Source organism: Momordica charantia (assembly GCF_013281855.1).
Source record: "Momordica charantia cultivar OHB3-1 chromosome 1 unlocalized genomic scaffold, Mcharantia_2.0 BLBB01000001.1, whole genome shotgun sequence".
NCBI lineage: Eukaryota > Viridiplantae > Streptophyta > Magnoliopsida > Cucurbitales > Cucurbitaceae > Momordica > Momordica charantia.
Window position 1 is genome coordinate 17,077,781 of NW_028275157.1, and position 11,848 is coordinate 17,089,628.

General features: G+C 32.0%; 2 protein-coding genes across 3 annotated transcripts; both read left to right on the plus strand.

Moving 5' to 3' along the window:
- The first annotated feature begins 246 nt into the window (after nt 1–246).
- On the plus strand, nt 247–4,085 carry LOC111005602 (WAT1-related protein At5g64700). Its single transcript, XM_022277164.2, has 8 exons — nt 247–452; nt 558–620; nt 721–837; nt 963; nt 1,665–1,910; nt 2,304–2,462; nt 3,414–3,565; nt 3,675–4,085. Exons 1-8 carry the CDS (start codon nt 280–282, stop codon nt 3,844–3,846), a joined length of 1,083 nt encoding a protein of 360 aa, XP_022132856.1. The 5' UTR covers nt 247–279; the 3' UTR covers nt 3,847–4,085.
- A 2,519-nt stretch (nt 4,086–6,604) lies between these two features.
- On the plus strand, nt 6,605–10,413 carry LOC111005599 (WAT1-related protein At5g64700). 2 transcript variants are annotated; one of them, XM_022277158.2, is made up of 8 exons: nt 6,605–6,744; nt 7,245–7,295; nt 7,399–7,461; nt 7,573–7,689; nt 8,776–9,016; nt 9,099–9,257; nt 9,338–9,489; nt 10,170–10,413. In XM_022277158.2, exons 1-8 carry the CDS (start codon nt 6,719–6,721, stop codon nt 10,411–10,413), a joined length of 1,053 nt encoding a protein of 350 aa, XP_022132850.1. In that variant the 5' UTR covers nt 6,605–6,718. The 2 variants fall into 2 exon arrangements, with proteins under 2 accessions (XP_022132850.1, XP_022132849.1); XM_022277157.2 differs by lacking the exon at nt 6,605–6,744 and having other exon boundaries at nt 6,804–7,295.
- Nucleotides 10,414–11,848: the final 1,435 nt, after the last annotated feature.

Below are 11,848 nucleotides of genomic sequence, written 5' to 3' on the forward strand. Positions count from 1 at the left end.
TGATTTTTATCCATAGAATTGACAGTATTCTTAAAAAAAAAAAGACTGAAATTTCTAAAGAAAATAGAAATTGGAGAGCAAACCACTAACGATTGAATTTCAACTGATCAATCATCAACAACACATGTGATGCAGAAAAATCTACTTTTATTAAGATCAAAAATTTAAAAGGCAGATGCTTTTATTTGGCTATTTTCTTTTTGTTGAATAGTGAATGTCTTTGTTGTTGGTTATATATATAGTTAAACAACAAACAACAGAAGGAAATTCATTACGAGAATGGATTCAAAGAAGCCTTTAATTGCTGCCATTATTGTCCAAATCACTTATGCTGGAATGAGCATGTTATCAAAAGCTGCCTTTGCTTCTGGTATGAATAACTATATCTTCATTTTCTACAGGCAAGCTTTTGGAATTCTCTTCCTACTCCCTCCCACCATTTTTTTCAAAAGGTAACTAAATTCATTCGGGTTTGTCCGGTAACGATTCTGTTTTAGAAAAAAAGAGAAGTTCTTGAAAAGCTCAAAATTTGATTATTCCTTCTTCATGGATTGTAGAAAAGAAGTAGCACGTTTATCACTTGGGGAGATTTGCAAGATTTTCATGCTGGCCTTGATAGGGTAATTTGAACAATTATAAGTATTTTTCTTCTCTAAAATTGGGTTTTTTTCCCTTCTCTGGAAGATCTTTTCCATTGTTTTATGTATACAAAAAGTGCAGGAGGACGTTGGTTTTGATTGCTTATGCGTTAGGTGTTAATTACACAACTGCAATTTTGGGTGCTGCAGCATTTAATTGTCTTCCTGTTACCACATTCTTGTTTGCTGTTCTTCTAAGGTACCACTCCACATTCTTCTCCTGTAATTCAAAGAGAGAATTTGAAATTCATACGTTGGTAGGGAAGAAAACCGATAACTCGTGAAGTTGCAGGTTAAACACGACGAATAGTACAACTCATACAGGGTAAGTGTCAGGGAGTAGTGATTAGAATGAATAATTTTGAAAAAAGAGATTTAAGTATAATTGATTTTCTAAAATCATCATTCGATTTGATGCCTTAAAAATTAATTTAAAGTAATTTTTAAACTTTTATAAAATCAATTTTTGAATTTGTCAAACATATCAATTTTTTGAATTTGTCAAACATATCAATTTAGAAGGAAGTGATTTTGACAACGGTAAAAGTGATTTTAACTATATTCAAAATTACTTCCAAACACACCCTTAGACTCCTAATAACTCCCCAAGATCTCTAAAAAATTAGTTTAATTGGCTGAAAATTGATGACAAAGCTAGCGAAGGACACAAATAATGTTGGAGACAGTTTACCAATTTGCATTATTATGTCGTCCACTTCCAATCAATTGCAAACTTTTTGTATCACTTTGTCTAATTGGAGAAACATGGTTAAAATTCGCGCTAGCTCCATCATGCCATCATCTTCCATTTTAGCAATTATTCGTATACTTTGTGTTTTTTTTTTTTTTAAAAAAACTACTACAAAAGTGATGTAGTACTCTAACACTTAATTACCTTATTATTATTTTTCTTTTGTTTGAGTTCTAACTGTGGGTAGGAATTGAACCATCGATTTTTTATTAGAATAGATAATAAGTATTTTATCTACTGAACTATACTCGGATTCGGATACATGTTGAGACAAGATGGAGAAAGTGAAGGTGGGGAAAGCAAGTGGAATGGCAAAGGTAGGAGGGTTAATGCTGTGCGTTTCAGGGATCTTAGTACTTGCATTTTACAAAGGCCCTTTCATGAACCCACTCTTCAATTATCACCTTTTTGAAACTCATTCCCATTCCCAATCTCATGCCTCTCCTCACAAAAATTGGGTTCTTGGTTGCTTTATGTTCCTCATTTCTTCTACTTCAGCAGGCTTGTGGTACGTCCTTCAGGTAAATTCATCTTGTCATCAGTTCAATTTACCCTTAATAACATTTCTATTACTTGTTTCTGTTTCCTCGTCTGTAATAAAGAAATATGAATTGTATGGCCTCCAACACCCATGAATTCAAGTACGGTAAAACTATAATAAATTATAAATGAGAATACGAATCAAGAAACTTGTTCTTGTTGTTTCTAAAACTACTATATCATTTTGAGAATGTTTCTAAAAAATGAAAAACAAGAAACTGATTCTTAACAAAATTGGAAATGAGAAACAAGGAGCGGAAATGTTACAAAATGGACTCTTTTAGTTCCCTAATTATATATTATATGATATTTGTCAAACTGCAACAAACTTCTTTCTTTGCTCCCATTTTTAATTTGTGTGTTGTATTTTTCAGGCTTTGATTATGAAGACTTGCCCTTCCCCTCTTGTGTTAACGTGTGGACAAACCTTGTCAAGCAGTTTTCAGTTGTTTATTGTGGCCATTGCAGTTGAAAGAGACCCTTCTCAATGGAAGTTGGGTTGGAACATTGGCCTCATTGCTGTTCTTTATTGCGTATCATCTCTCTCACTCTTCTCTTTTTTCTCTCTTTTTGTCTCTAAATTATAATAATTAAGGGCAGAACGAAGAAGAAAAGAAAATTCGGTTATGCTCATTCTCATAAAAGTACTTAATTACCTCATTAGGATCTATCTTCACGTTAGGATCTATCTTTATGTTAGCTATTTAAAATTTGATAGCTCTTTAATTTTATGAGAAATAGAAAAACAAAAGTATTCTCTTTCTAAGTTTCTCTCTCCTACTTATTAAAAATTTAATCGTGTTCAAAAAAAGAATACTAAAGTCTAAAGATAATATCTCACACACCCACTATTATTCATATCCTATGTTGGAACAAAATGAAATAAGTATTGTTGCTTAAATCTCCATTTGAGAACTATTTTACTTTATTTTTAATTTTCGATATATCATTTTTTTTTAAATTAAGCTATAAATAATAATTTCAAATTTTAAAAATCATCCCAACCAAAATTTGAAAACTAATTATATTTTTAAAATTTGACTAAGAGTTTAAATGCATTTTTAAACATGATGAAAAACATTGAAAAGAAAAAGAAAAATTACGAGGAAGCAAACATAATATTTTTAAAAATAGAAAACTTTAAAGAAAATTATTCTCGAGCGGGACCTTGATAAAGTTTTCCCTGTAATTAGGTTATAAATTTCCAATTTTGTTAAAAAATCTAACTATTTTTAAACTAACTTTGTTTCTTGTTTTTCTTTTTTGGGAAGATTCTCATGTATAGAAATTTTGGAAACAACCAAAACCAGTTTCTCATCACATAAATAAAGATTGTTTTATATCCTACTTGAATTCTTAGAGATTTGAACCATGCAATACATTTTTCTATCAACGTTACCAAACGAGTCCTAAATTTTGTAAAATTGAAAGTTGATACCTAATCTGAATGTAATTTGTTCTGTATTACAACTTACTGGGCATAGGGAATTCTTGTGATTAGCTTGGGGAACTACTTATCATGTTGGGTTATCAAGAAGAAGGGTCCAGTTTTTCTAGCTGCAACCACGCCATTAAATCTCATTGTTACCATCATTGGTTCGCAATTTCTTTTAAGTGATGGAACATCCTTGGGAAGGTATAAAAACATTTAAATGAATTTCACTCTAAAGTCTGATAAATTATGGTATATTTAATCTTTTATATATATAATCGAGTTTTGTTTCTGTTTGTTTTGTTTTGAACAGTATAATAGGTGCCATATTGTTGATTTTGAGCCTTTACAGTGTTTTATGGGGGCAAAGCAAAGAAAGGAATTGTGGTGATACACAGAATAGCAGCCAATTACCAGTTGCAGCAAAAGAGGAAATTGAAGATTCACAGCTCAACCAAACTTCCATTTCAGCTTCTAAGTGTTGAGGAAATTGCTTCCCTGTTTTTTAACCTAAGTTTGTTGTGAGTCCAATGATATATAGTATTAGTGTTTCCAAAATTTGAGGGAATGTTATGTTTTAGGGTGTAGTAGGAAGATTAAATATGCCCAAAAGCATGTAATAGCAATAATTCACGAAAATATATAATCAAATGAACCATACCTGGTATTTCTAGTTTAAAAATATTAGTATAGTTCGAATGGTTGAGCTATATTGTGATTTAAATCTCGTTTTTAGAACAACTAAAAGAATAAAAGTTCGTAGCGGAAACTCTTATGGATGCATATGTGAAGAGGGAAAGAGACATCTCGAAGGAAATTGATGGGTTTTACTTTTCTACAATTTATTTGTGATGTCCAAATTCTTAATTTTTTCTTTTAACCTTTTGAAATAATAATTAATTTCTTCTCCAAAATTCTAAGAAGTTTGGTAGACATTTTGCTTTTTCATGTTGTAAGTAGCCTAATATCTCTTTTAAATTTATATCAACTAAATTTATAGTTAGCAACCACGAAAAAATGATATAATTGAAAAATGCATTAAAATATAAGGAACTAAATTTAAATTGAAATTGCAAGAGGAACAAAATTGAAAAAATACCCCAACATTAGGGATTAAATTAACATATATTATTATTAGCATTTAATCCTTTATATGCATACATAATTTTTTTTAATGTGTATTGTGTATATATAATAATTATTTGGAAAATTATAGTGGGTAGGAAATATCTTTTATGTATTTCAAAATATGTCACATGTTTTTTAAAATTTTAAATATAGCAATAATTTTCACTTATATCATTAATGTATCAGATAATCATATCAGTAGTATATCAGACACTCATATCAGTAGTACATTAGATGTATATCACATACATATTGTAAAGTATATCAGATACTCATATCAGTAGTATATCACGTGTGTATATATATATATATATATATATAAATAGTAAGATATATTACAGATATATTATTACAGATGTAAATCATTTCGGTAAAGTTGTCATTTTAAAATTGAATTTCCATTTAAAAAAAAGTGTTATATTTGAATAAACTAAATGTGATTACTATTTTACTAATTTTACTAAATATTTTTGATATATTTACAACCATCCCTAATTATTTTTTGGTTGTGTTAAAAGGAAATTCCACGTCATATCTGCACTGGACCTTCCCTTTCCCACTTATGGAGCTCCCTCCACTCACTCAAAGTCATCCATCTCTTTTTTCACTTAATTTTTTGCTTTTTAATTTGTTTAAAATCAATTTGTTTTTGTAATTAATTTTAAAAATATTTTCCTAGTCTCTAAAGTTAATTTACACATCAAATTATTTATTAGAAACTTGATATGAGCAAATATCTACTGTATAGACAAATATTGTTTTGACGTTTTTTTGTCTAGGTGTCAAAGTTTGAAACTGATTTACATTTCTCTTTGTTAAACGAGTAATGGAAGAATAAGAGTAAGAACTAAAATGAGTTTTTAAGTAGTAATAGAATAAAAGTAACACATTTGAGAGTTATTTTTAGAAACCGAAATAAAATAAGTATGAAAGTTGGGAGAAAGCTTAGGATGTCTTAAACTTTTTTCTTTCTTCTTTTGATGTATTCTGTTCGATGCGAATTTGGACCTGCCACGTGTCATAATCAGAGAGGTAAGTCAATTTGACGTGCGGATGAAATTAGAAATTTTCCTAAGGTTGTTCAGGTCAGCGGTTACGATCCGAGCTAAAAGGACGAGCCGACCTAGGCGGAGTCCGTAAACGTGTCTCTTCCGAACCCGACAACACCCCGTATTTTTAGGGTGTGTCAGAGTTCTTGTCGGGCCCAGTTTCTATGAATAGAAACCTTAGCCTTAAACGCAAGGTACGCAATACTAGATAGACTCGACAAGTTAGCTCGGACTAGAACTGACTTGCTCGTCGGAGTGTTAACTTTGTTTTGCAGGTCTCAAGAGTGTTTTGGGGAAGGTGTTAGGCAGTTGGCCGTAGTTCATCCTTCCGATCTACGTTACATCCGAGCTCAGCAATTTCGAGCTCCAACATATTCTTTTATTTATTTTGGACTCATGTGTTCTCAACGTATCCTAATCACATTGAGAATATTAGTGTGGAATGCTTGGATATCTCTTCTTCAAATAGCAAGAACGTTTTAATGGAACAACGCCTTTGAATCAGTCGTACATGGCAACTGTGGTTGAAGAGAAATAACCGATTATTCATGGACTATTTCATAATTCTGAGATGACGTCAAAATAGAGGCTTCGTCTTGGTCAACCAAATCTCTGCCCCTCACTTGGAGTGTCTTTCTCTAACCTCTTCTTTTGTAGGTATGTTTCTCACCATCCTATATTATTGCAGTTAAACATACTAGAGTTTTTCAACTTTGTATCTTTCTTTGGACAAAAAGAATATTTGATATTAAAAGTAGGCTTAAATTTGTACCCTTCTGTTCCACACGAGATTTAAGCCTACTTTTATATGGTGCTCTCTCACCGAGCACTAAACACACATGACAAGTTACAAGTGCGCAACCCATCTCTTTGCATCAATCCAAATAGGTGCTGATCTCTGTGTCATATGGCAGCTGACTATGGATCATATTTTCCTTCACTGTTCCCACTCAACTTCTATTTGGTATCGACTTTTTGATACCTTCCATGTGAATATGGTGCTCCCTTTACTCATTGACCTCTTTATAAAGGAGTCTCTGGTGCTACCTCTATCTAAAAGAAATATCTTGTGGTGCAACGGCTTGTGGCACATCTGGCTGGAGCGTAATGGGAGAATTTTTTCTGACTCTTCGAAATCATCTGCTAGCCTTTGGAAGAATATTAAAATCTCTGCATCACGATGGTCATCAAAATCTTTCCAATTTTGTAATTATGATGAAACCACCATTACATTGAAGTTCTTTTATTTAAGCCTCATCTCTTTTGTATACGTCCCTCGCATACTATCTCATCAATGAAGTGGTTTCCTTTTTCGAAAAAAAAGAAGGCTTAAGTTGGAGTTTCACTTTGGCTGAGCCATTCAGATAACATTTAAATGCATTATTATAATATGCAATTTAAAGGAGAGTCACTCAAAGTGGAAATTAATTACTTGAAATGAAAAGGATGATTCTTGTATTGTATTTACCTATATATATATATATATATTTTATTGAATGGTGAGCTTTGCTTCTGTTTGATTTTTACTCAAACAACAACACACACAGCAGAAGCAAGAAAAGAGAATTGGGATTCATCAGAATGGAGTCAAAAACCAAACCTTATTTTGCTGCCATTATCTTCCAAATCATTTTTGCTGGGATGAGTATTTTGTCAAAAGCTGCCTTTTCTTATGGTATGAACTCTTATATTTTCATTTTCTATAGGCAAGCTCTTGGAGCTCTCCTCCTACTGCCTCCTACCATCATTTTCAGAAGGTAAAAACAAAATTTAAATTAGGGTTCATAAGTTAACTATATTTAATTCCTCTCTCTTTTAACCTATTTTTTTGCTTTCCTTTTGCCTGGATTATTATCGTAGAAAAGAAGTAAGATGTTTATCATTTGGGGAGGTGTGCAAGATTTTCATGCTGGCCTTTCTGGGGTTTGTACAATTTTTTAAGTTTTTTTATTCTCTGAATTAATTGAACATCTTTTTATGGTATCATCTATTGTAAATAGTATTTAATTTATTTTATGTATACAAAAATTGCAGGAGAACGCTGACTTTGAATGCTAATGGAATAGGCGTTAATTACACATCTGCAAATTTGGGCTCGGCAGCATTTAACTGTGTTCCTGTCACCACGTTCTTCTTTGCTTTTATTTTTAGGTACTAAAATTGAACTGAAATCAATAGTGATATGCAAATATATCTGATTGTTTGCTTAACAATTTTATTTTTAGTGTGACTTTTAAAAAGCATTGAACTCAGTAGACCATAATTCCCTACCACATGATTTTCAATCTTTTTAGAAGAAGAGGTACCATATTTCGTTAAAAGTATGTGAGAGACATACGTACCAAAGAGGAGACCTAGATGAAAGCACTCAAATTGAGAGAAATAGTAGATATATTGTAATTACAAAATAGACTTGATTTTGAGGACCATGTAGATGCAGAGACAATAATATCCTCTTATAAACTATTTAGAGATTTATAAATGTCCCCAAAGATTCGGTTGTTTCTCTCCAACCAAATATTCCAAAGGATGGCACCAATAGCTCCATGATTTTCAATTTTAAAAAGTAGAGAGAAAACATGTTACCTTTTTCTTGTTTAAAAAATGATAATCATACCCTTTTGATCTTCTGGGAAGTCCTCAATGATACACAAAATGTATTGGGGTGCCCACTGCCCATATTTAATTTGAAACTTTACTATTCATCACATGTTAGAATGTACCTAGTGATCTAGTGTAACTGTAACCGAGAGTATAGAAACATCAACCATACCTTTTTTTTTTTTTTTTTTTGATAACGGGGAGCAATACCCAGGGATACCCACACCCATCTAAGGCCCACATCTGAGAGACATCAAAAGTTTTTGGTATTAAACTCACCAGAAGGTTCGAATCTAAGACCTCTAAGCCAATATATGACTAAGAGACTCTTGAGCTTTTGTCAAACTGAACTGTTACTTGGGGCTTACAAGAACACCTTTAATAACTTTCAAAACCTCACCTTCACACGCATGTGTCGCTACACCATTTGGAGTAGTCAAAGAGAGTACTCAAAAGAAATATTTAACTAAGATTTCTCTTCAAAGTTTTGGATTTTACATGTTCCTAGCTCACTGTTTTACAACCTAGATCTATATTCATCACCTGACTATGATCCTATTTATAAATTATAATGTAAGATATATTTGTTTGGCTTAACTCAACCCATCAAGGCTCCTATAATTACTATGTTGACAGGATGGAGAAAGTAAACTTGAGGAAGGCAAGTGGGATGGCAAAGGTTGGAGGCATAATGCTGTGCATTGCAGGAGTTGCAGTACTTGCATTTTACAAAGGCCCTTATATGAAGCCATTCTTCAATTATCACCTTTTTCAAACCCACCAAAAATCTCATCTTTCTTCCAACAAAACATGGATTATTGGCTGTTTTATGCACCTCATAACCTCCATTTTACTTGGTCTCTGGTTTGTCCTTCAGGTAATAAAATAAACCCTTTAATTTAGTTTCTCATCAAATTGCAACTTCTATATCTGCCACTGTTCTATATACACATTCTCAGGCTTTGGTAATGGAGACTTGCCCGTCTCCACTTGTGTTAACGTGTGGACAAACCTTGTCAAGTGCGATTCAGTCATTTGTTGTGGCCATTGCAGTGGAGAGAAACCCTTCTGAATGGAAGCTGGGTTGGAACATTAGCCTCATTTCTATTCTTTATTGTGTATGGATCTCTCTCTTTTTCTCTCTTCTAATCTTTCATTTTGCAAAACCTACATTGCAATGGCCTACAACTTACTACAGGGAATTATTGTGAACTGCATTGGAAACTATCTATCATGTTGGGTCATCAAGAAGAAGGGTCCAGTTTTCCAAGCTGTGACCACACCCTTGAATCTGGTTATGACAATAGTTGGCTCCCAATTTCTTTTAGACGATGGAGTTAGCTTGGGAAGGTAAAAGCTAGTTTGGCTTTTAAGTACTTTATTATTGCATTATTTCATGAAACTCTTGTTTGATAAAATAATCAAGACTATATTTATAATAATTTGTAAAAGAAGGAAAAGGGAAATAGATTGTTAGGACTATTTGGATGTCATTTTATATATATAGGAAGGAATAATGATTTTTTACTAATTATTATATGTGAACCTCTTGTTAAATTTCTTTTGTTAAATTATACATTCTGTTCTTATGATTTGGGATTAGTTTCAATTGGTCGTCTCTAATATTTGAGTTTAGGTTCAATTTAGTCTCTATAGTTTAAAAAGTTTTAATTTAGCTCCTGGGATCTTGTCAAACTTTAGATTGTCTCTACCATCATCATATTGACAACTAGCTAAGGTTTTCTAATTTGGCTAATTTTTGTAGTTGATTGTGTTAAGACTTAAGATTGATTGCTGAGTAAAAATTAGAAGAAAATAGGAGAGTTGTTCAGGTGGGTATAAAACACAATTTAGGGACTAAATTGAACGAAACTTAAATCATAGGCCAAATTGAAGCTTCTAAAGCGCCATAGGGCCAAAAGTGAAACTATTTTCAAATCATAGAGATCAAATTTGTAATTTAACCTTAATATACATATATATATAGAAAACCCATTTTTATATAACTTTTTCTTTGTTGTGTTTGACAGTATAATAGGTGCAATGTTGTTGGTTTTGAGCCTTTACAGTGTGTTGTGGGGGAAAACCAAAGAAATGAGTTATGGTAATACAGAAAGTAAGAGTGACAAATCAGTTTCAGTTCCAGAAATGAGTTATGGTAATACAGAAAGTAAGAGTGACAAATCAGGTTCAGTTCCACCAGAGAAGGAAATTGGAGATCAACATTTGAAACAAACTTCCATTTCCAAAGTCATGGAGCTCCCTACTCATTGAAAGCCATCTCCTTTCTCACTTAATATTTTTTGCTGTTTTTTTTTTAGTATTCAATCACAAAAAGTGATATAATTGAAAAATACATTAAAACTTAAAGAATTAAATTGGAAACTCTTTAAACAATAGGAACAAAAATTGAAAAGACACCCCACCATTAGAGACTAAATTAACTTATATATTTAGCCTTTAATCTTTTGTATGCATACATAATATATACTTTTTCATATTGTATATATATAATAATTATCTTTTGGTTGTGTTGAACATCAGGTTGGTTTTGAACCTATTTTGTATCTGCACCTTTCCCACTCATGGAGCTCCACTCACTCAAAGTGATCCATCTCTTTTCTCACCTAATTTTTTGCTTTTTAATTTTGTTTAATCTCAATTTGTTTTTTTTTAATTAATTTAAATATTTTTTCCTAGTCTCTAAAGTTTACACAAAATTATTTATCGGAAACTTGATATAGATGCCTCTTTTATTTATGAAATGAGATGAGCAGATATCTTCTGTATGGACATATATATATAATATATGTGTATATATATATATACAGATATATAATTGGAAATGAGGACCCTCATTAAAAATAGTACATGAGAAACATACATAAAAGGTAACAGACTTAAATAAAAGCGTTCCAATTTAAGGAAATGGTGCTAATATCCTGATTACAAAAAAAAAGGGAGCTTTGGAGGACCATTGCGAAGCCAAAATCTGCATGTCTTCCCAAAGCCTGGAAGCTGATCATTTTGAGGTATCTGTAAAAATGCAGAAATCTGTATAGACAATTATTGTTTGAAGTTTTTTTCCCTAGGTGTCAAAGTTTGAGAGTTGTTTACATTTTTCTTTGTTAAGCGAGTAATGAAAAATTAAGAGTAAGAACAAAAAGTGAATTTTTAAGTAGTAATGGAATAAAATTTACCATATTTGAGAGTTAATTTAGAAGCCAGAATAAAATAAGTATGGAAGTTGGGGGAGAAAGATTAGGATGTTTTAAACTTTTTTTTTTCTTTTCCTTTTTAAATGATGTACTATTTTATTTATTTTGGACTTATGTATTCTCGATGTATACTAATACATTGAGAATATTACTGTGGAATGCTTGAATCTTTCTCCTTCAAATGGCAAGAATAACGTTTTGACGGGGCAACCCATTTGTATCAGTCTAATAGCAACTGTGGCTAAAGAGAAATAACCGATTATTCATGGAAGTTCACAGATCTATTTTGTAGCTTTGAGATAACATTAAAATAGAGGTTCTTCCTGGTCAACCAAATCTCCCCTAACTTGGAGTGTCTTTCTCCGGCCTATCTTCTTCCAGGTATGTTTCTCACCTTCTTTATAATTAGAGGGTTTGGTATAATTTATGTTGGAGAGGTAAAAAAGCACTGCCACGTAGAGGACATTGAATGGACAACAACCAGACGGTTC